Raw genomic sequence first — 23,920 nt, forward strand, 5'->3', positions numbered from 1 at the left:
AGAGTTCACAAGACAGAAAAATAACCAGATCAAAAGTTTGAAATTTTGTTATCAATCAGTTGTATGTACCTATTGGCCTTGACTTATCAGAAGTATGGAGTTGTGTGCCACAGGGGCTATTAAACACGTTTCAAACACACAGCAGAATCCATTGTCATGAGCTCAGTGAAACATTTCCATGTGTGAGGAAGCAGAAGCAGAGTGTACTTTGGATGTCCAATCAAAGGTTTGCAGGAAGTCATGAGGCTGAGTGTGCACTTAGAAGAATGTTTATAGGTTAGGAAGAGAAAGACATGCGTAGGTAAAAGTGAAGAGACAGGAAGGAGCCATGCTTATGTGGAAGGGTCAAGCATTGGTGTGGTTTTACTTTGTAATTAATTAATTAACTAATTAGTTAATTAATTAAATGCTTTGTATGTATAGTGAATGTGTGTGTGTGTGTGTGTGCATAGTCCAGAGGGGATGTCTAGTCTCCTACTCTGTCGTTCGTTCCCTTATTCTTTTGAGACGGGATCTCTCACTGAACCTGGAGCTCACTGGCAGCTGGCAAGACCCAACAATCCTCTTGTCTCTGCCCCTTACAGTGTTGGAGTTAACATACACGCAGGGCTATTTCCTGCTTTTTATGTGGGTGCTGGGGATTCAAATTCAAGATTCCCATCTTGAATAACTAGTTATTACATTTAAATGAATCTGTACTTAGATGAATGACCCTGGGGCTCTGACCTGAGCTTTAGACTTCAGTAGCCATCTCTGGATGCATCTTCAGCAGATATTGCAACCTGCTCAAGTCCAAATAGAAACTGTCTTCTCTCTCCTATTTACTGGAAAGCTTCCCTATCTTAGTTTATGGTAACACCATCCTCACAGACCCTCACTCTACAACCACCCTCCACTCTCCTTTCTCCATTACTCTACAAACTCTAGTTTAGATATACACAGAAATGCTACCCATGGAATCAGTCTAGACTCTCTTGACTCTTTATCTCCAGAGGAAAGACAGTTCTCTCATGGTGCTTATTCTAGTAGCTAATGCAGTGGTTCTCAACCTGAGGGTTGTAACTCCTTTGGGGGTTTGAAGGGTATTTACATTATGATCCATAACAGTAACAAAATTACAGTTATGAAGTAGTAATGAAAATAAATGGTCAGGGGTCACCACACCATGAGGAACTGTATTCAAGGGTTGCAGCTTTAGGAAGGTTGAGAACCACTGCTCTAATGGGTTTCCAGCTTCCATCTTTCATCCCTGCCCTGGTCTATCCTCACAGCAGTCAGGGCTGTGGTGTGGCATGGGGTGCGGGTGGAGGCGGTCCTTTAAAAATATCCAGTTGTATCTCTGCCCTGCTGAGAGCCCTACAGCACTTCCTCCTTTCACCCTTCTCAGATGACCTTGTTTTCTGGCTCCTCTGATCTCATTTCCTAAGACTCTCCCTATCTGCACTCGAGCGTGGCTCTGAAATGGACCAAGAGCGCTTTTACCTGAGGATATTGCTACCTCTGAGCTGGAAAGTTAGCTCCTTTGTCCTTTGTCCTTTACCCTTTACCCTGTGACCCACCGCCCTGTCTTCCTCTGTCCTTTGCCCCATGGCTGACTGCCCTGTTTTCCTCAGAGTCCAGGTGTAAGGCCATCTCAACGAAAGCATTTTAAATGTTGCACCATCCCCCTTAAGAAACTCCAGATTCTTCTTCTGTACTTTTATTTCTCTTTAGGATTCACCATTTTACAGAAGTCCCACACAGTTTCCTATTTAGAAGCTTAATGTGTGTTTTCTGCTTCTTGTGGGAAGAAAAGCCCACAAGGGTAGAGATCTCACCAGTGTACCCTGATGCCTGTGACTGACACATACTGGGCTTCTAGGTAAATAAACATCTGTTCAAAAATACTTTTCATTGATACTGTTAATTCTAATTAAATTGCTGAAATAATCAAATAAATCTCTATAAGAATTTATATTACTGAGGTCTGGTGAGATAAAGATTCTTACCACCAACCCTGACAATCCGAGTTTACTCTCCAGGTCCTTTATGGTAGAGAGAAATAACTCATATAAGCTGTCCTGTGACCTTCATATGATTGTAGCACTGTGTCATGCCCCCTCAAAACCCCCCCTTGCAGGCACATTGCTTAGATGTCATTAAAATTAAAAATAAATAAAATATATAATGTCATGCATTGCTTAGTGATGATGACATGCTGTGTAAATGAGCTGTTAGGCAATTTCATCCTCATACAAACATCATAGAATATACTTAAACATATGAAGGTGGCTCTTATGTCACTAGGTGACATAAGGCTATTGGACAACTGTCCTTTATGCATTTGGAAATTGGCTGAAACACTTTGCACTGCACACTTGATAAAAAAGATGAAAGAAGCCACCAAAATACATATCAGAGAATTATGACCATTGCCATAGTTTTGGAACATTTGAAAAAAAAATATTTGAAGGATTAATCTGAGAGCGGGGTCCTAGAACAGGGTTAGGATAGAATACAGAGGGGTGGGAGGTATCATGAAGCAGCAGGAATAACAAAGGACATATTTAAGAGATTTTTGAAGGGACATGCACGTGCATGCACACACACATGTGCACATGCATATATGTACACACAAACACACAAAAAGCAAACTATGAAGATTTGGATAGGGAAAGAACATTTTGAATATGTTGACTCTGAGATTGTGGGGATAGAATCAAATAAGGGTGAATGTGTCCTGTAGATAAAACAAGAATTTAGATCTGGGTTGGCACTGTGTATTTTTAATACTATTATAATTGGAGCCATGAAAATAATGTTCTCCATAGATGAAGTTGCAATAAGAGGAGAGAGGGTATTTTGTCACTGGTGCTTAGAGCAAGAGAGGTCCACTGTGAGAATGGTCCAGAAGCACAGCACAGTCGTGTTGGGTCAGGATGGAAGCACTGGGTAGGTGAAAGAAAGAGGGAGCCTAGAGAAGAAAGGATAACCAGCAATTTCAAGTGCCTGGCACCTAGTAGGTGCTCAATAAATGGATAGTGTGTGTGTGTGTGTGTGTGTGTGTGTGTGTGTAGTCTTACAAGTTTTGAGATATCTAGAGCTCTCTCATCTACGTAGATGGTATAGGTAGATACAGATACAGTGCAGATGCAGATGCAGATATAGATGTTAGAGAAGTTGGGGAAGATGAACTTGAGAAAAGCCATTGGGGTTGCTAAGGTTCTTAGAATATGGGCAAGAATCATATCATAGGACATAGAGGCAAGCCCTTGATTTTGAGTGTCATGGGAGCAAGCATGGTGAGGAAATGAGATTAGCCAGATAAATGAGTTTTGTAGCCTCAGCATGGAAACGTGAACATCAACTCTGACAACAGTAAACGCGAGTGCATTAAAATTTCAGCAAATCAATGGTGCTTAGCATAAATTTTTACATCCCACCCGGGACAGCTTTATTTCTTTGGAAGAGTCTCTGTTCCTTGTGTTGGACAGAGTGATATTCAGGGTTCATAAATGTCCCTGGTGTTTCCACTCCTACTCATTTTGGCCCGCACCGTGTGCTGTGTCTATATAAAGAATCTACACCTGCATCAGCACAGAGAGCTGGGGAGAGGTTTTATTCAAATGCTCTAGATACAAACTTACATTCAGATCAGTTGTTGGGAAAACAAAGATGAGTGTTTCCAGAGAGGGAGGGAGCACAAGGAAACCCAACCGCGGGAATTAACTCATCCTTTAGAATTGGGAAAGAAGTTGGCACTGCAGGGTTGTGACTACATATCTGTACCCAAATGTTTCTGTCACACTGTCCCCTAGTCCCCTCTTCTTTGGAGAATTTGACCCATAGTAGACTTAATGGGGCTGTTGTTTTCATTTGTTTCATCACCATTTCCATCAAAACAAACTCAAATATTCTAAGATTAATTTGATACTTATGATATCGGTGACCCTTCCCCGAGGTATTTTTAGTTATGCCAAGTACACATATGATATTTGAAACATATCCTTATTTTAGTACTTTAATGACATTTTGAGATGTATTATCTTGCTTTTGAATTCTTTAGAGAGGCTAAGGAGGTGCTGGTGACATGAAGCACGGAAATGAAATGACCTGGTGAGACAAACATCCAATCAGACCTCCCCTACAACTTCAGCAAAGACGTTCCATTCTGAGTTCTGTAACCCAACGACAGCACAACGAAGTCAGTGGGCACAGCTCTGAGTCATAGCTCCTTACATCACTGTATATAGTTCTCCAGTCACTCAAAAGAGTCAAAGAATACTGAATGGGTGGGTTGTTGATGGGTACAAGCCTTTGTGCTTGTTCCAGATTCTGATTGTGAGAGAGAGGTACTGAGGTCCCAAACAGTGCAGCAATGATATAGTGTGCTTGGTCATTGTCAGGGTTAACTGTCCCTCTGTTGTACCTTTTCCTCATCCCGCCCCTTGGCTCTGTCTGCCTCACTGAGGGGAAGGCAGATACTCTCTCAGAAACACCGGTGCTGCTTGCTGTGCCTCTACTAGAAGCTTTCTGTGTGTGCCTCTGCTTCCGATCTGGGAAGCAGGGGCATTAGCTTTATTGCCAGGAGACCACCAGAGGTGAAAAGTCTCCAAGGTCATCAAGTCCAAAAGTTTGCACTATTAATCAGAAAACGATGTCAACGGTTCATGGCATCATCAGCTTAAAGTAAAGATGGGACATTTCGAACAGGAACAGTCAAATTACTGGACATGTTGGGATTGTGTGGAAGTCATTTCATCCACAGTGGTGACCCACAAGCTCTCTCATCTTCTGCCTCTTGCCTATTAGCCCTTCCAGGGGGAGTACTGACTGAGCTCTCCTGCCAGCTAAGGCCATGTCATAGCAGGCAGGTGCTCTGAGCACTCCGTCCCAATTCTTAGGTTTTAGAATCATAGTTGAAAGAGATACATCACTTAAAATGTATCAAGTTATTGTTCAAAGTACTTTATAATGAATTTAAAAAGTATTCTTCTGTCATTTATTAACACTTAATATGCTAACATTGACATCTCAAATTTGTTCTGGATCAGGTGGGTTCTATTTTACACCAACACTAACACATACCAGTTCAGGATGAACAGACAAGGAGAGACCTATATGTACTTGGAACTCATGAAATGACTCTCAAGCCTCTTCCTCATCATATATTAGCAGAACAGCCATTGTCATTAACCCAAAGAGTTTAAAATCAGTTGCCAAAAGATGTCTCAAGATCTGTACACATGTGGATTTTTCTGTCCTTTCTTTATAATTGAGGGCTTCCAAGAAAGTGCTACATTGACCACAAAGTTCCACTATTCTGGAAAAGTTAATATTCAGGTCATCGTTTAATAAGAATCACTTGAGTAGATTTCTTGCTCAGAACAAATACCCACTTAAAGCCAGTGCAGCAAAATCAAATCTACAAGCAACACATTGTGACCAGAGTTATAAGAACATCACCAACAATTGGCTCCTGCTTTGTTCTCAGAGCCTGATAGTGCTATTGCGTTTTTATATCTGATGACACCAAGACTATAGTCAGATCTAAGAATTAGGATTTCTGAAGATTGTTTTTAATTGTAATAATCAACTCACCGCTGTCCATCCTGGGTGGTGCCACAGTGCCAGGCCTCTGAGAAATGTCCTTAGGGAGGGGTCCTGAACTCTTGGTTAGTTCAGCCTGGTCCTGTGTGAAGGAAGCCTTCTGCACACCGAGTGATGCTTCTGCAGTCACTTGCTTCAGATTTGATTAAATGCAAATCCTCTGGTGTATGTTTCTCTCCAATTTGCATCCCCAATGCAGATTATATATGAAGGTACTTTTCCCTCTCTCTAAGGATTTTTATTCAGTAACAACGAGTTTCCATTAGGACACAACTCTCTTAAATGTTTGTTATGGAAACAAGGTGGCTATTATTTGCTTCATGAATAGCAGTGGTGTTTTTCCATCTCTTAAATTAGGGTTTGGCTTTAAATAGTAGTGTGTTATATGAAAAATTCCATATTGCCCAGTTGCTACTGTATTTATATTACTTAGACCATATTACTTAGATTTTTAAAAGCTGGACACTTTTCAAACATAGTTAAAATTTTGGGAAGTTATTTTCATTTGCAAATAGAAATAAAATCTCATACCATTTAAATACATGTAGATCACTTTTTAAATTTATAAACAAATGTGTGTGCTACTGCGGAGATTCATTCATCAAGTATTTGTAAGCTGCCTAAAAAGTCTCTACCAAGTAGCCCAGAAGCTAACGATATTCAAAGTGGTACACGGAGAACCACTTCTAATCAAACTTCTTCACTGAAAATCTTTTTGGTGTATTATACTACAAGTTCCTTTGGAACAAAAAATGTAAAGAAAACAGAATTTAGGTATTTCAGCATTTCCTCACACATCTTTACCCCACAGTTGCTGCTTAATCTAGTTTTGATTTTTTGTCTCCTATTCTAAACAAGGTTAGAACTAGGCATCTTCCGAAATTCTTCCCTAGTCATTCTAGATTTGTACGAGTGATGTCTCATAGATTCACACAGGCATTGCCTGGTGGTTCTCAAGGACCTGAGAGAGATCAAAGGAATCTAGAACAACAGTTTATACTAGAGCAGTAGTCCTCAATCTTCCTAGAGCTATGGCCCTTTAATAGAGTTCCTTGTGTTGTGGTGACCCCCTACCATAAAATTATTTTCATTGCTACTTCATAACTATAATTTTGCTACCATTCTGAATCATAATGTAAATATCTGTTATGCAGGATATCTGATGTGACCCTCTTGAAAAGGTCATTTGATCCCAAAGGGGCTGAGAACCGCCATGATAGATACTTTGTAAGAGAATTAAGAGCTTCTGAGAGCACAAGACTTTAGGTCTCTTCCACTGCATGGACAGCTGCAGATAAAAAGAACTTCTGGAATTTTCTGATGTGTAAATTTGTATACTCTAAGTTAGTGTTCATTTTTTTCTCCTGGAATGTACCATTTGTGGTCCCTGGATGTTTAGGAGAAAACCAGAAAGGGCAAAACTTGTCTCATTTTCTCTGTTTCCTAACTGCACAGATCCTGTGACTTGTATTCAAGCAGGGGAAGTCTAGCAATCAGACGGACTCATCTTATGCACTCCCAGCCAGCAATTCAGAGTAATTCTTATGAGCTTGTTAAGTGGACTACTCACCATCTCTATCATAAACTCCAGCAAGCCTGTAGAGTCCTTAAAACATCACACTATTAAAAGAGCCTGGATTAACTGAAAACATTCCAACCAGAATACAATAATCTTAGCACAGTTATGAGTTCCTACTGCTGACAGAATGAAGAGCAATCTTCTTAGCTGACTGTCAAGGCTCTCGGTGATCTGTATCCACCCTTCCTTCCTACCTGTCTGTTATTATGTCCTCCAAACATCACAGTTTCTCATGTGGATTTTGGACCACTTTTCCCAGAATCACTTGTCTATTCCACAATTCCATAGTCAGAATATTAGGTGGTCGTGCTAGGTAATTTACACTGTAAAGAGTCACTCCCATGTGCTCTTAAATCCCAAGGGCTGATGGCCTCTACAGAAGGTATGACAGATCACTCGAATTTTTTTAAATTTATTTTTGAGAGGTCTACTGTATCCTAGGATGGCCATGAACTTGCTATATAGGTGAAGGAGGAGACCTTAAACTTCTGGTATTCTTACTCCTACCTGCCCAGAGATGGGATTACACTTGTGTGCCACAGCTGTGTTGCCGCGGTGCTGGAATCCTAACCAGGGCTTTGTGCATGGTTGGCAAGTGCTCTACCAACTGACAAATCTCCAGCCCTGCTCAGTGCTGCTCAAGGGAGCTGCAGCTCTTTGCATCCTCTTTCTTTGTTTATAGTAGCCTCAAGCCAAAGCACTCTTCCCTAACCTTGTGCTCAAGAGAATTCTACAGAGCTTTAATATTCAGCCACAAATATCATTTTTCTCTCATGGTTCACTTGAATATATACCAAAATGATTTTACTAACATGAGAGCTGTATAAACGCCGTCCTTTCTTGTGTGTGGTTTGTCATACACCCTCTTCTTTCCCTCCTTCCCCTTTCCCCCATTTCTTCTTCACAGCCCTATAACACAGATGACTAAAAAATCAATTCAAGAATCAAATTCCTGATGAACTTGAGGTGTTTCTGGTTGTACTTGCCTGGTTGTGTGGCTCTACTTCACTGTAGCCTTAGTCCTGAACACGGGACACACACACACACATTACACTGATGGTTTTCTAGCATGCAGTGCCCATGAGGGTTTCCTGAAACACTTCAGGTCACATTCCCGATTATTACATGTTATGAAATAAGGTGGTTTTGCTGTACATACAAAGTTTCTGTTCTTGCGCATAGCCTGACCAACATATCCATCCAGGCTGTCCTTTTTGGATTATGCCCAGAGCTGTCTTCATACATTTCTAGATATGTGGCTTTGATGTGTCGTGTGTGCGTGTGTGTGTGCGCGCATGTGGGTACTCATGGAGATCAGAAACCGGTGTCAAATCCCCATGGAGTTTGTGAGCCACTTGATATGGGTGCTAGGAACGGACCATGGCTGCTCTAGAAGAAAGCATGCTTTCTTAACCCCTGCATCGTCTCTCTAGCCCTGGCACAATACTTCTAATGACAATTTTTAATCCTAATGTACTCTTTTTAAAATATGCTTTGACATCTTACAAGATATTTAGTCAACTTACACAGTACTTACAAAGATGTAACTAGGGTGACCCTGGCTGTCCAGGTTCCTTGGGACAGTCCCCATTTATATTTATCACCATGTGTCACCTGGTGTTCTTCTTTTACTCTCCAGAGAGTCTCAGTTTGGAGAGTCATGTGGTCAGGCCCCCATGGTAGCTATGCAGCGATGCAGGCAGGGACAGTTACATCTTAACTGCTAGTTAGAAAACCTCTATCTCGGGAATGTGGAGACATGAACTCGTGTAGCTTAGAGTTCATGAAATAAGAAAATCTTCGTAAGATTTATTAGCCCAAATGTTGATGTCTCCAACTCATTTCTCTAATAAGAAAAACAGAGTAATTTCTGTAGGTCACCCAGTGCTTGCCGGGCTTGCCTGTAAAATGGCTCTTAAGTGTGAAAGCTGGGGTGACATTGCTGGTCCTATTTTGGGAAGTTCTGAAAAGTTTGGGTCTTGCTAAAGGATATAAGTCACTGCAGGGTAGATCCATGGGGACATCTTGACCTTATTCCTTTCTGTCCCTCTTCGTCTTCTTCCTTACCACCATGATAGATGCCCTGATTTATCATCCCCACACCTCAGACCACGGACTGCAACAAACTCTTCCTCCCTTAAGTGTTTCAGTCAGATATTTGGTCATGGTGATGTAAAAGTTACTACACTGAGTGTGTGCAAGAAAACAGCAAGATCCACATCATTACGGGCTGACTGCTTAGTGGAGAGCAGAGTCCTGACTGAGGGACCAGAATGCAGTGTGGGCAGCGTCACTTGGAGGCTGCTCTTGTCTCTAGGTACTTAAACTTCATCGAAGTGCTTATTATTTAAAAATGTGTGGTTTTGATAAACATCATAATCTCTCCTCTCCTAAATGGTCAGTGTCCTGGTTTTGTTTTAGTTGACGTTCCATGTTACAGTCATCATTGTGGGGAAGTCAAGGCAGCGAGGACTTGAAGCAGTCAGTCATATCACATCCATAGTCGAGAACAGAGGGACGGATGTGTGCTCATTCTGTTCCCAGCTAGCTTTCTCTACTCATACGCATTTCAGGGCCCCAAATCAGGAAGGGTACTGCCTGCTTTTAGGCTGGGTCTTCTCACACCAGGGAAAGCATTCAAGGGAACTCTTCATAGATGACTGGCCAAGTTGACCTAGACAACCCTGCACTGAGACACTCTTTCTAGGTGATTGATTCTAGGTTATGCCAAGTTCACAACCAACCAAAATGTTCAGAAGCAATACCTTTCTTTCCCTCCTTTCTCCATTTCTTCTTCTCTCTTTCTTACTTCTCCTTTTAGACTGCCTTCCTTTTCTCTCCTCCGCCCTTCCTCTAGAACCTCTTCTTTCATTTTCTAATCACTGCCACGGCTGTCAACTTGACGACATCTGGAGTTAACTAAAGCCTAAGCGGCATCCCTCATCAAACTCCAGCTTTCTCTTTCCTGGCTTGTGAATTCCTTCATTTTCCACCATCAACATTTCTATTCAGTCCACCTTACTCATCCTACAATTCCTGATGTTAACTCCCCAAGTGACTCCTGAGGTCCCTAAATGAAGGCTAGGTATCAACCTTGAATCCAAGTCCCCCCCTGGTAGCACAGCGATGCCAGACTTTGCCTGGTGGCCTGTATTGTCCCTCCCATTTGCTCCCTACAACCACCTGCATCTCCAAGCTCCAGACTCAGCTCACAGCACTTCCCACTGCTGACAGCCTCATCTTGTCCCTCCCAAGAGTCTGTCCTTTCAATTAGGTCTCATATAGCAAGTGCCCTCTCTTGTCCTGGATCGAGACTGATCCCTCACATTTAATCTTTACAGATCTTTCTACTGTTCCTAATTTTCTTGGTGGAACTGTATCCATCTACTCCCTTGGACTTCTCACTAGATCTCCAGTTCTAAGGATGAGTGTACACGTTGCCTGTGGAATGCAGGAGGCATTCAAATGTTTAATGTGAGAAAATTTCTTTTAATGAAAATGAAGGAAAAAGTTCTCTAAAGGACTCTGCTCAGAAAAATAAAAACAGCTTACTACCCTTCTGAACAGCAATGAGAGAGAGAGAGAGAGAGGAAGAGAGAGAGAGAGACAGAGACAGAGACAGAGACAGAGACTGTTAACTGTGGCAGAGATCTGACCTATAACTAAGAGAGTCCTATCATGACTGACCAGTAAGACTATATGGCTCCTGGTGAAACTAGGCTTTCAGTTCAGCTTAGAAAAGTTGTTAAGCCAGGTAGTGGTGGTGTACGCCTTTAATCCCAGCACTTGGGAGGCAGAGGCAGGCGGATTTTTGAGTTCGAGGCCAGCCTGGTCTACAGAGTGAGTTCCAGGACAGCCAGGGCTACACAGAGAAACCCTGTCTCGAAAAACAAAACAAAACAAAAAAAAAAAAAAAAAAAACAAAAAAAAAAAAAAAGAAAGAAAGAAAGAAAAAGAAAAAAGAAAAGAAAACTTGTTAGGAGGCCTTGTTCTAGTCAAGGCAAGAGCGACCTTGAAAGATAAATGCAAAGGCGAGAAAAAGAAACAATGAAGAGGACCAGCGGGTCTGCAATCAGGATGGATATGAAGAGGAAGGAGAGAGAGAAAACTGTCACGTCTCCTCCCCAGATTGGACTGAAGGGGAAGAGTTAAGTGTGCCTTTCTCTGCCTTTGTCTGAAAGCTGGGCCCAGGGAAGGATGGAAACACCCGAAAGCTCATTCATGGAGATCTATGGAGCAACCCAATCAGCTGTTTGGTTTTCTGGGCTTGGAAACTAGTACAAATCTACGCTAAGCCACCCAAGACTGGCTTTGCCATTTAACCGCCTCATGTGCAGCTGACACGAAGGCAGGAACATTGCTTAGAGCTTTAGAAACTGTGTTGAGTACCTGTACTGAGTTCCCTCAGGCCATCTCTCCCAGCTGCTCTTTAATAAAGCTCACTATTCACAGGCCGGATCCAGATCACCATTCTGGAGAGGCCCTGATAATATCCATTGACCTGCTCTTCCAACCTTCCCAGAGAGGGTGCTTAGAGCTCCGGCCCCAGAGGTTGTTGTCTCAGTCCTGCTAGGCCAGGCCCCCTCAGGGTGTTCCTTAAATTGTGTCAAGGGGCAAGAGTTAATATTTGCCAGCACTTGAAGCCATAGGAAGAGGACCCTTCCCTAACATATTCTGAACAAGCCCCACAGAAATCTGTGCTCTGCCAAGAATGCATTTTTTTTTCTGGTTTGTCCCCTACCCACTGCGTTATCAGTCTCTGCATGGACTTACTTGCCTGTAGGTGCTAACTAGGGTCTACAGATATTCAGGATGATTCTAAGCTTGAAGAGGTATTTGGCAGAGCACCACGTCAAGAATAAGTTACTAAGGTGTGGGGTTTTGATCACGTACATTCTATCTATTCCTTGCTTTGGGACAGACACATTGGGCAAAATTACAGTCCTTGAACAGGTTGGCATTTAAAAAAATGCAGCATCTAATGATTTGTAGCTATTAGCTACAGGGAATGCAGAAAGCAAGCCATGAGCTTGGGGTAGGTCTGAGTTACTCCTGGATGTACTTCCAGCTTTAGCCACGAGGTGACGCCTCAACTCTATATGGAGCTCACTGGAGGACTTGTATGGCAGCTGGGCTAATCAGACCTTTCTGGTAACTACAGAGACACAGTCACGGAGGGTGTGGACTTTTTTCTTCCTTTAAATTCTGGACAAACCAACCTGAATGGTCCTTCGTGAGTGGCTGCGGGAAAGGAGGCCATTTCCCACCATTCACTGCAAAGTACCCCGCCCTCTTTCTCTCCTGTAGGAGGGAAGAAGGGAGAAGATTGGTGACCAGATGGGGCTGTTGAACTGCGAAAACATGGCTATCATTTATTAGCGTGCTCCAAGTTACAGACTAGATGGAACCAAGCAAACTCCAGCCCCCAAGAGGCTCTGGCTTATCATGGGGACACTCACAAGATAGTATCTAGCTTTTTCTCCAAGAAAGAGCTCTGATATGATGCACCTTGTGGTCAGGGACAGCCCTGCATTTGAGGGACAATCTAGTATGGGGATGGCAGCCTGTTCTTTGGGTTTGAAGGTCTAGCTGACCTTTGGGAGGCAGAAGCTCCTCAAGATAACACCTAAGGCTGGCTGCTCCAGGTTCCCCCCGACCCTTGCGCTTCTTTCTCTTGTAACCATTGCACATCTAACTGGCAGGTTTTTCCTTTTGCACACAAGCACACACGCACGAATCTTGCTTTGCTAGAAATACAACTCTTGAAATTACTTCGTTTGAAAATATTCGTGTCGTGTTTCCTCTGGCCAGGTGCTGCGCTTGTAGGTTTTGTACGGGGTGAGATACTGCTGAGAAATACATCTGCGTTGACAGCCATCTATAAGGAGGGCTGCTTTCTTCTGTATATGACAAATTCATCTGCTCCTGGAGTTAGTGTGGGGAGATATACAAGTGAGCAGAGAGGCAGAGTGCTGAATACAGGAGTCATCTATTCTGTATCCCATCCTAAATGGCATTCATATCACCCCAGGAAAACCTTGGGAACCACACTGGGGCTAACCTCTACTTTCCTTAGAACAACTCTCTTCCACTTACAGATTTGTACTTTAAGGACCGCAGGTTGTCCTTCATTTAGTGGCCTGCTGACTGATTGTTGGAGCAAAGTAGTGGCTGGAGAATGAAGGGGAACAGTGTCCTCCCTCTTGTCACAGGAATTCTGAATGCGCCCCTCCCCCATGGGTGAGAGGAGGGTTTCTTTGCTTTTGTTTTTTTTTGTTGTTGTTGTTGTTTGTTTTTTGTTTTTTGATTAGATATTTTCTTTATTTACATTTCAAATGTTTTCCCCTTTCCAGGTCTTCCCTTCAGAAACCCCCTCCCCCCTCCCTGGCCTCTATGAGGGTGCTCCTGCACCCACCCACTTCCATCCTACCACCTTGGCATTTGCCTACACTGGGACATCCAACACCCTCAGGCCCAAGGATCTCTCCTCCCACTATGTCCATCCTCTGCCACGTATATGGCCAGTGCCATAGTCTCTTCATGTGTATTCTTTGGTTGGTGGTTTAGTCCCTGGGAGCTCTGGGGGTCTGGCCTATTGACACTGTTGCTCCCTCCATGGGGCTGCAACCTGCCTTAGCTCCTTAGGTCCCTTCTCCAAGTCCTCCATCAGGGACCCCACCCTCAGTCCAGTGGTTGGATTGGAGCATCTGCCTCTGTATTTGTCAGGCTCTGGCAGAGCCTCTCAGGAGACAGCTGTATCAGGCTTCCATCAGCAAGAACTTCCCAGCATCCAATGTGGCCTTTCCTTCAGTCTATGCTCCACACTTTGTCTTCATATTTCCTCCTGTATTTTGTTCACCCTTCTAAAAAGTACTGAAGCATCCACATTTTGGTCCTCCTTCTTCTTAGGCTCCATATGGCCTGTGAATTGAATCTTGGGTATTCCAAACTTTTGGGCTAATATCCACTTCAGTGAGTACATACCATATGTGTTCTTTTTTTTTATTATTAGGTATTTTCCTCGTTTACATTTTCAATGCTATCCCAAAGGTCCCCCATACCCACCCCCCCACTCCCCTACCCACCCACTCCCCCTTTTTGGCCCTGGCGTTTCCCTGTACTGGGGCATATAAAGTTTGCAAGTCCAATGGGCCTCTCTTTGCAGTGATGGCCAACTAGGCCATCTTTTGATACATATGCAGCTAGAGACAAGAGCTCCGGGGTACTGGTTAGTTCATATTGTTGTTCCACCTATAGGGTTGCAGTTCCTATTAGCTCCTTGGGTAATTTCTCTAGCTCCTCCTTTGGGGGCCGTATGACCCATCCAATAGCTGACTGTGATCATCCACTTCTGTGTTTGCTAGGCCCCGGCATAGTCTCACAAGAGAGAGCTATATCTGGGTCCTTTCAGCAAAATCTTGCTAGTGTATGCAATGGTGTCAGCATTTGGAAGCTGATTATGGGATGGATCCCTGCATATGGCAATCACTAGATGGTCCATCCTTTCGTCACAGCTCCAAATTTTGTCTCTGTAACTCCTTCCATGGGTGTTTTGTTCCCATTTCTAAGAAAGGGTAAAGTGTCCACACTTTGGTCTTCGTTCTTCTTGAATTTCATGCGTTTGGCAAGTTGTATCTTATATCTTGGGTATCCTAAGTTTCTGGGCTAATATCCACTTATTAGTGAGTACATATTGTGTGAGTTCCTTTGTGATTGGGTTACCTCACTCAGGATGATACCCTCCAGGTCCATCCATTTGCCTAGGAATTTCATAAATTCATTTTTTTAATAGCTGAGTAGTACTCCATTGTGTAAATGTACCACATTTTCTGTATCCATTCCTCTGTTGAGGGGCATCTTTTCTGACTGAGTTACCTCACTCAGGATATTTTCAAGTTCCATCCAGTTGTCTGCGAAATGAAGTTGTTTTTCTTTTCTTTTTAAAAAATTACTTTATTTTTTACACTCCATATTCCATTCCCCCATCCACCCTTCCATTGCTCCACATCCCACACTTCCTCCTCACCCCTTGTCTCCATGTGGATACCCCCTAGCCCCCGCCCCTTCACCTGACCTCTAAACTCCCTGGGGTGGTGCATCATCTCTGAATGAACACAGACCCAGCAGTCCTCTACTTTATGTGTGTTGGGGGCCTCATATCAGCTGGTGTATACTGCCTGGTTGGTGGTCCAGTGTTTGAGAGATCTCAGGAGTCCAGATTAATTGAGACTGCTGAGTCACCTTCTCTCTCAGCTTCAATTCAACCACAGGGGTCAGCTGCTTCTGACCATTGGTTGGGTGCAAATATCTGTATCTGACTCTTTCAGCTGCTTGTTGGGTCTTTCAGAGGGCAGTCATAATAGGCCCCTTTTTGTGAGCGCTCTGTAGCCTCAGTAATAGTATCAGACCTTGGGACTGCCCCTTGAGCTGGATCCCACTTTGGGCCTGTCACTGGACCTTCTTTTCCTCAGGCTCCTCTCCATTTCCATCCCTGTAATTCTTTCAGACAGGAACAATTATGGGTCAGAGGTGTGACTATGGGATGGCAACCCCATCCCTCACTTGATGCCCTGTCTTCCTGCTGGAGGTGGGCTCTATAAGTTCCCTCTCCCTACTGTTGGGCATTTCATCTAAGTTCCCTCCCTGTGATTCCTGGTAGTCTCTTACCTCCCAGGTCTCTGGTGCATTCTGGAGGGTCCCCCCCTTCCCTGTAACCTCCTATTTCCTGAGGTTGCCTGTTTCCATTCTTTCTGCTGGCTCTCAGGGCTTCAGGCCTTTTCCTTCACCCAATACCAGATCAAGTTCCCCTCAAGGGAAAGTGGAAGTAGTTTTTAATAGCTGAGTAGTATTCCATTGCGTAAATATACCACATTTTCTGTATCCATCCCTCTGTTGAGGAACATCTAGGTTGTTTCCAGCTTCTGGCTATTATAAATAAGGCTGCTATGAGCACAGTGGAGCATGTGTCCTTGTTATATGTTGGAGCGTCTTCTGGGTATAGGGTGTCTGCTTCTTGCTGTTAAGTGGCTGTTAGCTTTCTTAGCTGAGGAATAGGATTCCTTTCTTCTTCATGACATACAAGGAGTGGAGCAACAGTGGAACACTGGGAGTGAGGAGATGAGCCCCGGCCGTGTGGAGGATTACAGGTGGAGGTGGAGGATGGTCTTTCACACCTAGCACTCCATCCATTGTCTATGCAAAGCCTGCTGTTCACAGTCCTGGGAAGTCTCTGGAATTTTGGAATGGTATTGGTGAGAAAGGAGTACCACAGGAACCCTGGCCAAGGTAGAACTGTTTAGAACTGCTCAAGATCATGATAATTCCCTCTGGGAAGCCATGGCAGGCTGTTCGCCATCACACACTCCGGTGATGTTATCCCATGGATCTGCAGGTTGGCCTCTGCTCTGGACCATTCTAGGGCTGCCACGCTAGCTTTGCTGGTGTCAGGGGAGGATTTAGCTGGAAGCTTGATGGTCCAAACTTTGTGATCTAACCTGAATTTGTGCTTGATTGCTTTCATAGAATTTGCTAGTTACAGTAAATATGGTGTATTTACAGATATATTCTCAAGTAGTCAAATCATTGGCATTTCTTGAATTAATTTTAAGGCAATACTTCTGCACTAATAGTGTACACTACAGAAACGTTGAAGATATGTGTCTCTCATTTGAGGTCTTTGTAAAGTAGCTGGAGAGTAATCTACAGAATTAGTAGGCTTGAACTTAGCTCTGACTTATGACTAGGCTATCTCAGAAACAGCCCTTTGCCCCTGGATCTGTGCTTATTCTATAGACACAGACAGATTATTAAAATTGAAGGTTCAACCAAGGCAACAGATATTATTATTAAAGAGACACAAGAAAAGAAGTATAGAAAAAAATTAAAAGTTAAAGGTTAAGAATGGTGTCAGGTTCATATATCACCTACCCAAAGAATATGGGGCTAATGTGTGAAGTTAAATTTTAATTAAATGTATAATTTATTTATTTTTATTATTAATGAAATGTTTACTTTGTGTGTGTGTGTGTGTGTGTGTGTGTGTGTGTGTGTATGTGCGCACATGCACATATACCATAACACAAATGTAGAGTCTCAGAATATAACTTTGGAGAGTCAGTTCTTGCCTTCCAGCATGTGGGTCTAAGGGAACAAATGAATTAGTGTTGATACAAAGTACCCTTGTCTAATGAATGATCTTATTAACCTATTTATGCTTGTCTATCTGTCTTTCCTTCTCTCTCTCCCTCCATCCCCCATTCCCTGCCACTACCATCTCCTCCTCCTCTCCCTCCTCTTCCTTACTTTCTGCCTTGTTGCACGAGAAGACTCTAGTAGGGCTGTCAGGGGCTCCAGGTGATCTCTAAGGATTTCTTCCTTGAGTTCCTCACAGTAGGGAAAGCATAGGTAGCTGTGGAGAGTCCGTGTTGTGTGTTTCAGTGGGAGCAGCCTGCTGGCCCTGAGAATCAGGACTGCTAAGGTTCAGCCTTGATGGGAGATGGAGGATACTACCCACTTCCTGGAGCTGGGGTGGGAAGAATTCTGCAGCTCCTGAAAGACCCCAGGGAAATATCTTTTGAGTCTTAAACAATGAATCCCTAGAGAGCCTGAAGCCAGTGAGCAGAAACCCGAGCTGGGGAGCAACAGCTTCTGATTCAGTAGACTTAATGTCTGCCCTTTGGCTTCAGCCTACAGGGTCCCCCAAAAGTAGTGACTATGGAGAGAATTTGCATATGGTAGAGAAAGAGCTTACTTTCTCCTGCAGCCTTGGGAGGCTTCAGTGGGGGGGCTGGGGGTGGGGGACTAAGGTGGGAGAGGACTAAGGTGGAGGAGGACGGAAGGTGGGGGAGGAATGAGATGGGAGAGGACTGAAGGCAGGGAGGACTGAGGGTGGGAGGACTGAGGGTGGGGAGGATTGAGGGTGGGAGGGCTGAGGGTGGGGAGGACTGAGGGTGGGAAGGACTGAGGGTGGGGAGGACTGAGGGTGGGAGGATTGAGGGTGGGAGGATTGAGGGTGGGAGGACTGAGGGTGGGGAGGATTGAGGGTGGGAGGACTGAGGGTGGGAGGATTGAGGGTGGGGAGGATTGAGGGTGGGAGGATTGAGGGTGGGAGGATTGAGGGTAGGAGGGCTGAGGGTGGGGAGGATTGAGGGTGGGAGGACTGAGGGTGGGGAGGACTGAGGGTGCACACACAGCTTTAGTCCTCAGAGTGTTTGAGAGGAGGAGCATCTTCAGCATCTCTGAAGAGGGCATTTACTTTCCTCACTATTTGGTTTCCTCGTCTGTAAGACAGGAATGCTAAAAGCTAGCACACCCTTTTGGTTCTTTGTTTTAGTTTTTTTCTTAGTAAAACCTTTGAAACATTTTAATAATTATTATTTTTAATTTATTTTTGAGAATTTTATGCATGATTAAACTTTTTTTTTAAATAAGTTTTAGGTGTATAGATTGCATAGTATAGCGGTCCCAAATGTCCCTAACTAGCTTCCTTGTTTTATATCTGATATTACTGTGCTGTATTTGTTACAACGGTGGATCTACTCTATGATTGGCTGGAGTACACATTTAATTCTGATTTTCTTTTTAGAGTCTTAATGCTCCCTTTCTAGTCCAGGGCCTTGGGCCTGAGGTACCATTTCACCTTGTCTTTTGCTTGGCGATGATGGATGGGACTGGTCTTGGCTGTGGCTCACCTCAGATATCCTTCTTTACAATGGTCCTGTTAATCTTGAGGAGAGCTGTCGAGGGTTTTGTAGAATCTCTATCTCTGTTTTTATCTGATAATTTTCTCTTGATGAGTCTGGAGCATTTAGGGGTGAGAGAATAGGAGGAAGACAGACCACACAGAAATCCAGGACCAGTTTACATGACATCACGTCATGACTACATACAATCATCTCTTCTTGAAGGCACCATTTAGCATTGTTTCCTTCTGAAGAATCTCATTTACTCTTCAGAAGTAAATATCTGTAGACACCCTTAAAAAGCAGAGTTGCACCCTCCTTCTTAAGGGTGGAATAGCACCATAAATTATTTGGACTTCTGCAATGGAAACTTGTCTCCTCTCTGACATTTATTTAATCACTTTCGACTTTATTTACTGGACAGTTAGCAAATACTTTGTGCTAATAATTCTAAACTCTCTTACTGTGCTATTTAAATTGTAAAAGCTTTGGTCACAGAGGTTTTTCTACTCATTGATTCTGTGTCTCTGACAGACATCCTCCTGTGTGTGTGTGTGTGTGTGTGTGTGTGTGTGTGTATGTGTGTATATGTGTATGTCTGTATGTACATGTGCATGGACATGTGTGAAGACATGTATGTGTGACATGTGTGTGTACATGTGTGCATGTGTATGTACATGTGGGTACATGTGTATGTGTGTGTGTGTATGTGTGTATGTGTGTATGTGTGTATGTATATATAGTGTTTATTGAGGACGTTTCAGACTGGCTCCTTTGCTGGGAGTCTGCATCCATGAGCTTTTCATGCCATTTTGGTTTTGCCATCACAGTTCCTTTTTGTTGCGGGATCAGATTCTATTCTATGGATCTTTCAGCTTATTTATTCAACCATTAAAAGATATCTTGGTCTCTTCCTGGTCTTTCTGGCAATTATAAATAGGACAGTTGTAAACATTTGTGTTGTGGTTTTTATTCGAACATATTCTAAACTCATCTAGATAAACATAGAAGATTGTATAAGACTATTTGGTTTCTTCACAAACCCAAACTGTCCTCCACCATGGCATTCCTACCAACATGAAACAAGAGCTAGTTCACATCCTTGCCAGCAACTGGTGTTGTCAGTTTCTTTGTAATAATTTAGCCATTCCAGTATGTGGTGCTTGCAAATAATGATGAGTAATATTTCATATGCTCATTTACTATTTATGTATATTCTTCTATAATGTATCTGCTAAGAATCTTATCCATTTTAAGTTAGATTGTATTCTTATTACTTAATGCAAAAGTTCTTCAACTATCCTGAACACAACTTCTTCAGTATTTGTGTGATTTAAAAGGATCTTCACCCAGTGTATGACCATTCTTTAATTTCCCAACAGTATTATTTTCACTAGAAGAAGTTTTTACTTTTACTAAATTCCAACTTATCTATTTTTCCATGAATTTTACTTTTGATGTGTCTAAAAACTCATGATCAAATCTGAGATTTGAAAAGCCTATCTTTCTAGATAATCTAAAGATTTGTATTTTAAATTTAGATCTATGAACTAATTTGAGTTAATTCATTTTTATTTTATTTTTTATTAAATTATTTTATTTATTTAAATTCCAAATGTTGCTCCCCTTCCAGGTGCTCCCTCGGAGTTCTTCACTCCCTCCCCTTTGGCTCTAAGAGGTTATTCCCCATTTCCTGGGGCACGAAGTCTCTACAGGATTAGGCACATCATCTCCCATTAATGCCAGACAAGAGAGTCCTCTGCAACATATGTGCCAGGGGCTACAGACTAGCCCATGTATGCTCTTTGGTTGGTGGCTTAATTTCTGGGAGCTCCTTCAGTTCTTCCCCTAACTCTTCCATAGGGGTCCCCGACTGCCAATGATTAGATGTAAGTGTCTGCATCTATCTCAGTCAGCTGCTGGTAGAGACTCTCAGAGGACAGCTCCTGTCTGCAAATACAACATAGCATCAGTAATAGAGTCAGCGTTCTGGTGCATGGGATGGATTCCAAGTTGGACTGGTCACTGGATGGCCATTCCTTCAGTCTCTGCTCCACTTTTGTCCCTTCATTTCTTTTAGACAAGAACAATTCTGGGTCAGAAATTTTGAAGGTAGATGGGTGGCTCCATCTGTTTCCTGGGGGCCCTGTGTTTCTACTGGAGGTGGTCTCTTTAGGTTCCCTCTCCCCACTGTTGGGCATTTCAGCTAAGGTCATCCTGATTGAATCCTGGTAGCCTTTCACATCCCAGGTCTCTGGGAACTATCTAGAGGTTCCCCTACCCTCTATCTCCGACTGCTGCATAATTTGATTCATTTTCCTGACCCTCTGGCTTTTCTCCAAGAATCTATGTACCTATTCCATCCTTTCTTCTCATCTACCTACCTACCCAACTGCCTCTACCTCCCTAACTACCTATCTACCTACTATTTACCTGTCTCTATCCACATACTTAATTATTTGAGTACTACTTGTGGAAGAGACAAACTTTTCCTGATCAAATTATCTCTCCTTCTATTTCTAAGAGCAGTTGGTTGTATCTATGTGAGTCTCATTCTGACTATCTCTGTTCTCTTGTCATCCATTCTGATCCTGTTTTCTATTCCTTCAACAGCAATTGTTGACATTATTGTTATGAGCTTCTGGGTAAAACACAGGCTACTTCTATCCTTAGTGTAGACTATATGAGTCTAAAGTACTTATTGGCTGATGTGTTGGGCTGGATGTTCACTCTCTAAGATGAGATTTTATTCTGTTCTCTCACCCTATGTGAATAAGAAGCTCAGAATCCTGCTGAGTTTCCAGATATTTCTGGGCAAAGCTTCATTCATAGAGTCATTTCCAAGGATGTTGAGAATCAGAAATAAGACTGTTTTTTTTAAACAAAATCCCACACAACACATTTTAAAAGATATGCACTACATATAATTATGTTGAAAATCACAAAACAGAATTTTTGTTATTTCTGGATCTGATTGTGTCCCTTCAAATATTAAGACTCTATCAAACAAACAAGCCCTTGATATTCGACATAAAACTTAACAGATGAATTACAGGACACTGTATTCCAGTGCTAAATACAGGAAAGGACTCGTTTGTGTTTCCTTTCCTTGGTATTATACTGATAAAACCTAGACAAAGTAAAATAGTTATAAATAACATTTATTTTCTAACATAGTATAAACTTTATCTTGCTTTAATAACATTACAATCTATCAATTACCAGCCATTTCCCAGTGTTTGTAGTTTTTCCAAACTGTGGGTCTCACACTACATCAATTACACTTTGCATTGTAGAATGCAGTCCTAATTTAAGGAATTTCCTCTCTTATCTAATTTTATGCCTGGGACAAATTATGATGTGCACTCTCCCAACATTTTCCCCAGGGTTAGATCATGTCATGGATGTTCTCGGGAGACATGTGCACAGACTTTAGTCTCATATATAGTTTCCCTTGTTCAGTGGTGCAGAACTGTCCTTAGGGATTTACCTGAGCCAGAGGGGTGACTCAACAGGCACTGGTGCTTACTGCTCATCCCGACGACCCAAGTTCAATCCCCAGGTCCCACATGTGAGAAAGGGAGGATGGGCTTATGGCAAGTGGTCCTCTGATCTACACATACATGCCACCTAATCCAAACAAATAAAATGCAATAGAATAATTTACCAAAATTATCCAAATATCTCAGAAAATAGTATTTGCACTGTTGTCTGATTATTTTTCGCGGTTTCCATTTAGAAAAAGAATGGGGTTTTTGAATTTTCTTGCCTTGTACTTTAAGTACAGAAGAAAATGTGCATAGATCAGGGTTGGCTAATTTTTTTTCTCCACGTTATTCCGACATTGAACTAAACAACACTCATCTCAATCCTTACATTCTGCCAATGTATCATCACAACGATCAGAGATAATGAGTTGAGTTTTGATAAAACTGTAGCTGTAAAACCCTCCAGGATTTCAGCCTCTTGGAAATTATTTGCTAATGGCTGACTAAGGAAGTAAAATGTCTCCTGAAAATGTTCTCTCGGTTTGGAAGCTAAGTGGGATTACGCAAATGTCAGTAGGCAACTTAGAAAACACCGTCGTGAGTTTATTGTGGATATTTGCTTTTTCTGTCATCGTGTCTGTTAAAAGTCTTGAAACAAAATACCCATGGAAGGAGTTACAAAGACAAAGTTCAGAGCTGAGACTGAAGGAAGGACTATTCAGAGACTGTCCCATAACAACCACCATGGGATCCATCCCATAATCAGCCACCAAATGCAGCCACTATTGCAGATGCCAACAGGACCCTGATATAGCTGTCTCTTGTGAGGCTATGCCAGTGCCTGGCAAATACAGAAGTGGATGCTCACAGTCATCTATTGGATGGAACACAGGGCCCCCAATGAAGGAGCTAGAGAAAGTACCCAAGGAGCTGAAGGGGTCTGCAACCCTATAGGAGGAACAACAACATGAACTAAGCAGTACCCCCAGAGCTTGTGTCTCTAGCTGCATATGTAGCAGAGGATGGCCTAGTCTGCCATCAATGGGAGGAGATGCCCTTGGTCTTGCAAAGATTATATGCCCCAGTATAGGGGAATGCCAGGGCCAGGAAATGGGAGTGGGTGGGTTGGGGAGCAGGTGGGGGAGGGGAGGGTAGAAGGGACTTTCGGAGAGGAAACTAGGAAAGGGGATAGCATTTAAAATGCAAATGAAGAAAATATCTAATAAAAAAAAGAAGAAAAGAAGTCCTTTTATAAAATTTCTCAAATATCAGAATTTGACCTAAGAACTTTTCAAGTCCTGGTGTCTGTTCCCTTCTAATGTTTCAGACAAGGAATCAAGTTGAAAGCAGATCCCTCAAGGGTTCATATGCATCCTCTGAAGTCAATGCTTCAATTCCTGGAGTCATTTCACCTCTGACTTACAGACCCAGCACACACATCCTATAACTTCAGAGCACTGCAGACAGCACGAAGACACTTGAAGAGCTGAGGAGCTTAAAAATGGACTCAGCTGTTCAGATTTGCAAAATTCCCCCATAGAAGAGACCCCAGCTTGTCAGTCACGATGTATTTAATCTTACTT

At 42.7% G+C, this 23,920-nt stretch overlaps 1 protein-coding gene and 1 long non-coding RNA gene across 6 annotated transcripts in view; one reads left to right on the forward strand and one right to left on the reverse strand.

Annotated features, from left to right (window-relative positions):
- 1810046K07Rik (RIKEN cDNA 1810046K07 gene) overlaps positions 1-5,697 on the reverse strand; it is a 39,239-nt gene extending 33,542 nt beyond the window's left edge. For 3 of the 5 annotated variants that reach the window (NM_027217.2, NM_001372556.1, NM_001372554.1), the window contains exon 1: positions 5,581-5,691. Coding sequence is in view for 3 of the 5 variants with exons in the window: in NM_001372556.1 (NP_001359485.1) it covers positions 5,581-5,590 (10 nt within the window). In the remaining 2 variants the exon portion in view is untranslated. Of the gene's footprint in view, positions 1-5,576 lie in introns of all 5 variants that reach the window. The other 2 variants (XM_006510589.3, NM_001372555.1) reach the window with 2 other exon arrangements.
- Positions 1-23,920, forward strand: part of Gm39338 — a 58,527-nt gene that overhangs the window by 10,192 nt on the left and 24,415 nt on the right. The gene's annotated exons all lie outside the window — the stretch shown is intronic.

The sequence above is a fragment of the Mus musculus genome, chromosome 9, assembly GCF_000001635.26.
Source record: "Mus musculus strain C57BL/6J chromosome 9, GRCm38.p6 C57BL/6J".
NCBI lineage: Eukaryota > Metazoa > Chordata > Mammalia > Rodentia > Muridae > Mus > Mus musculus.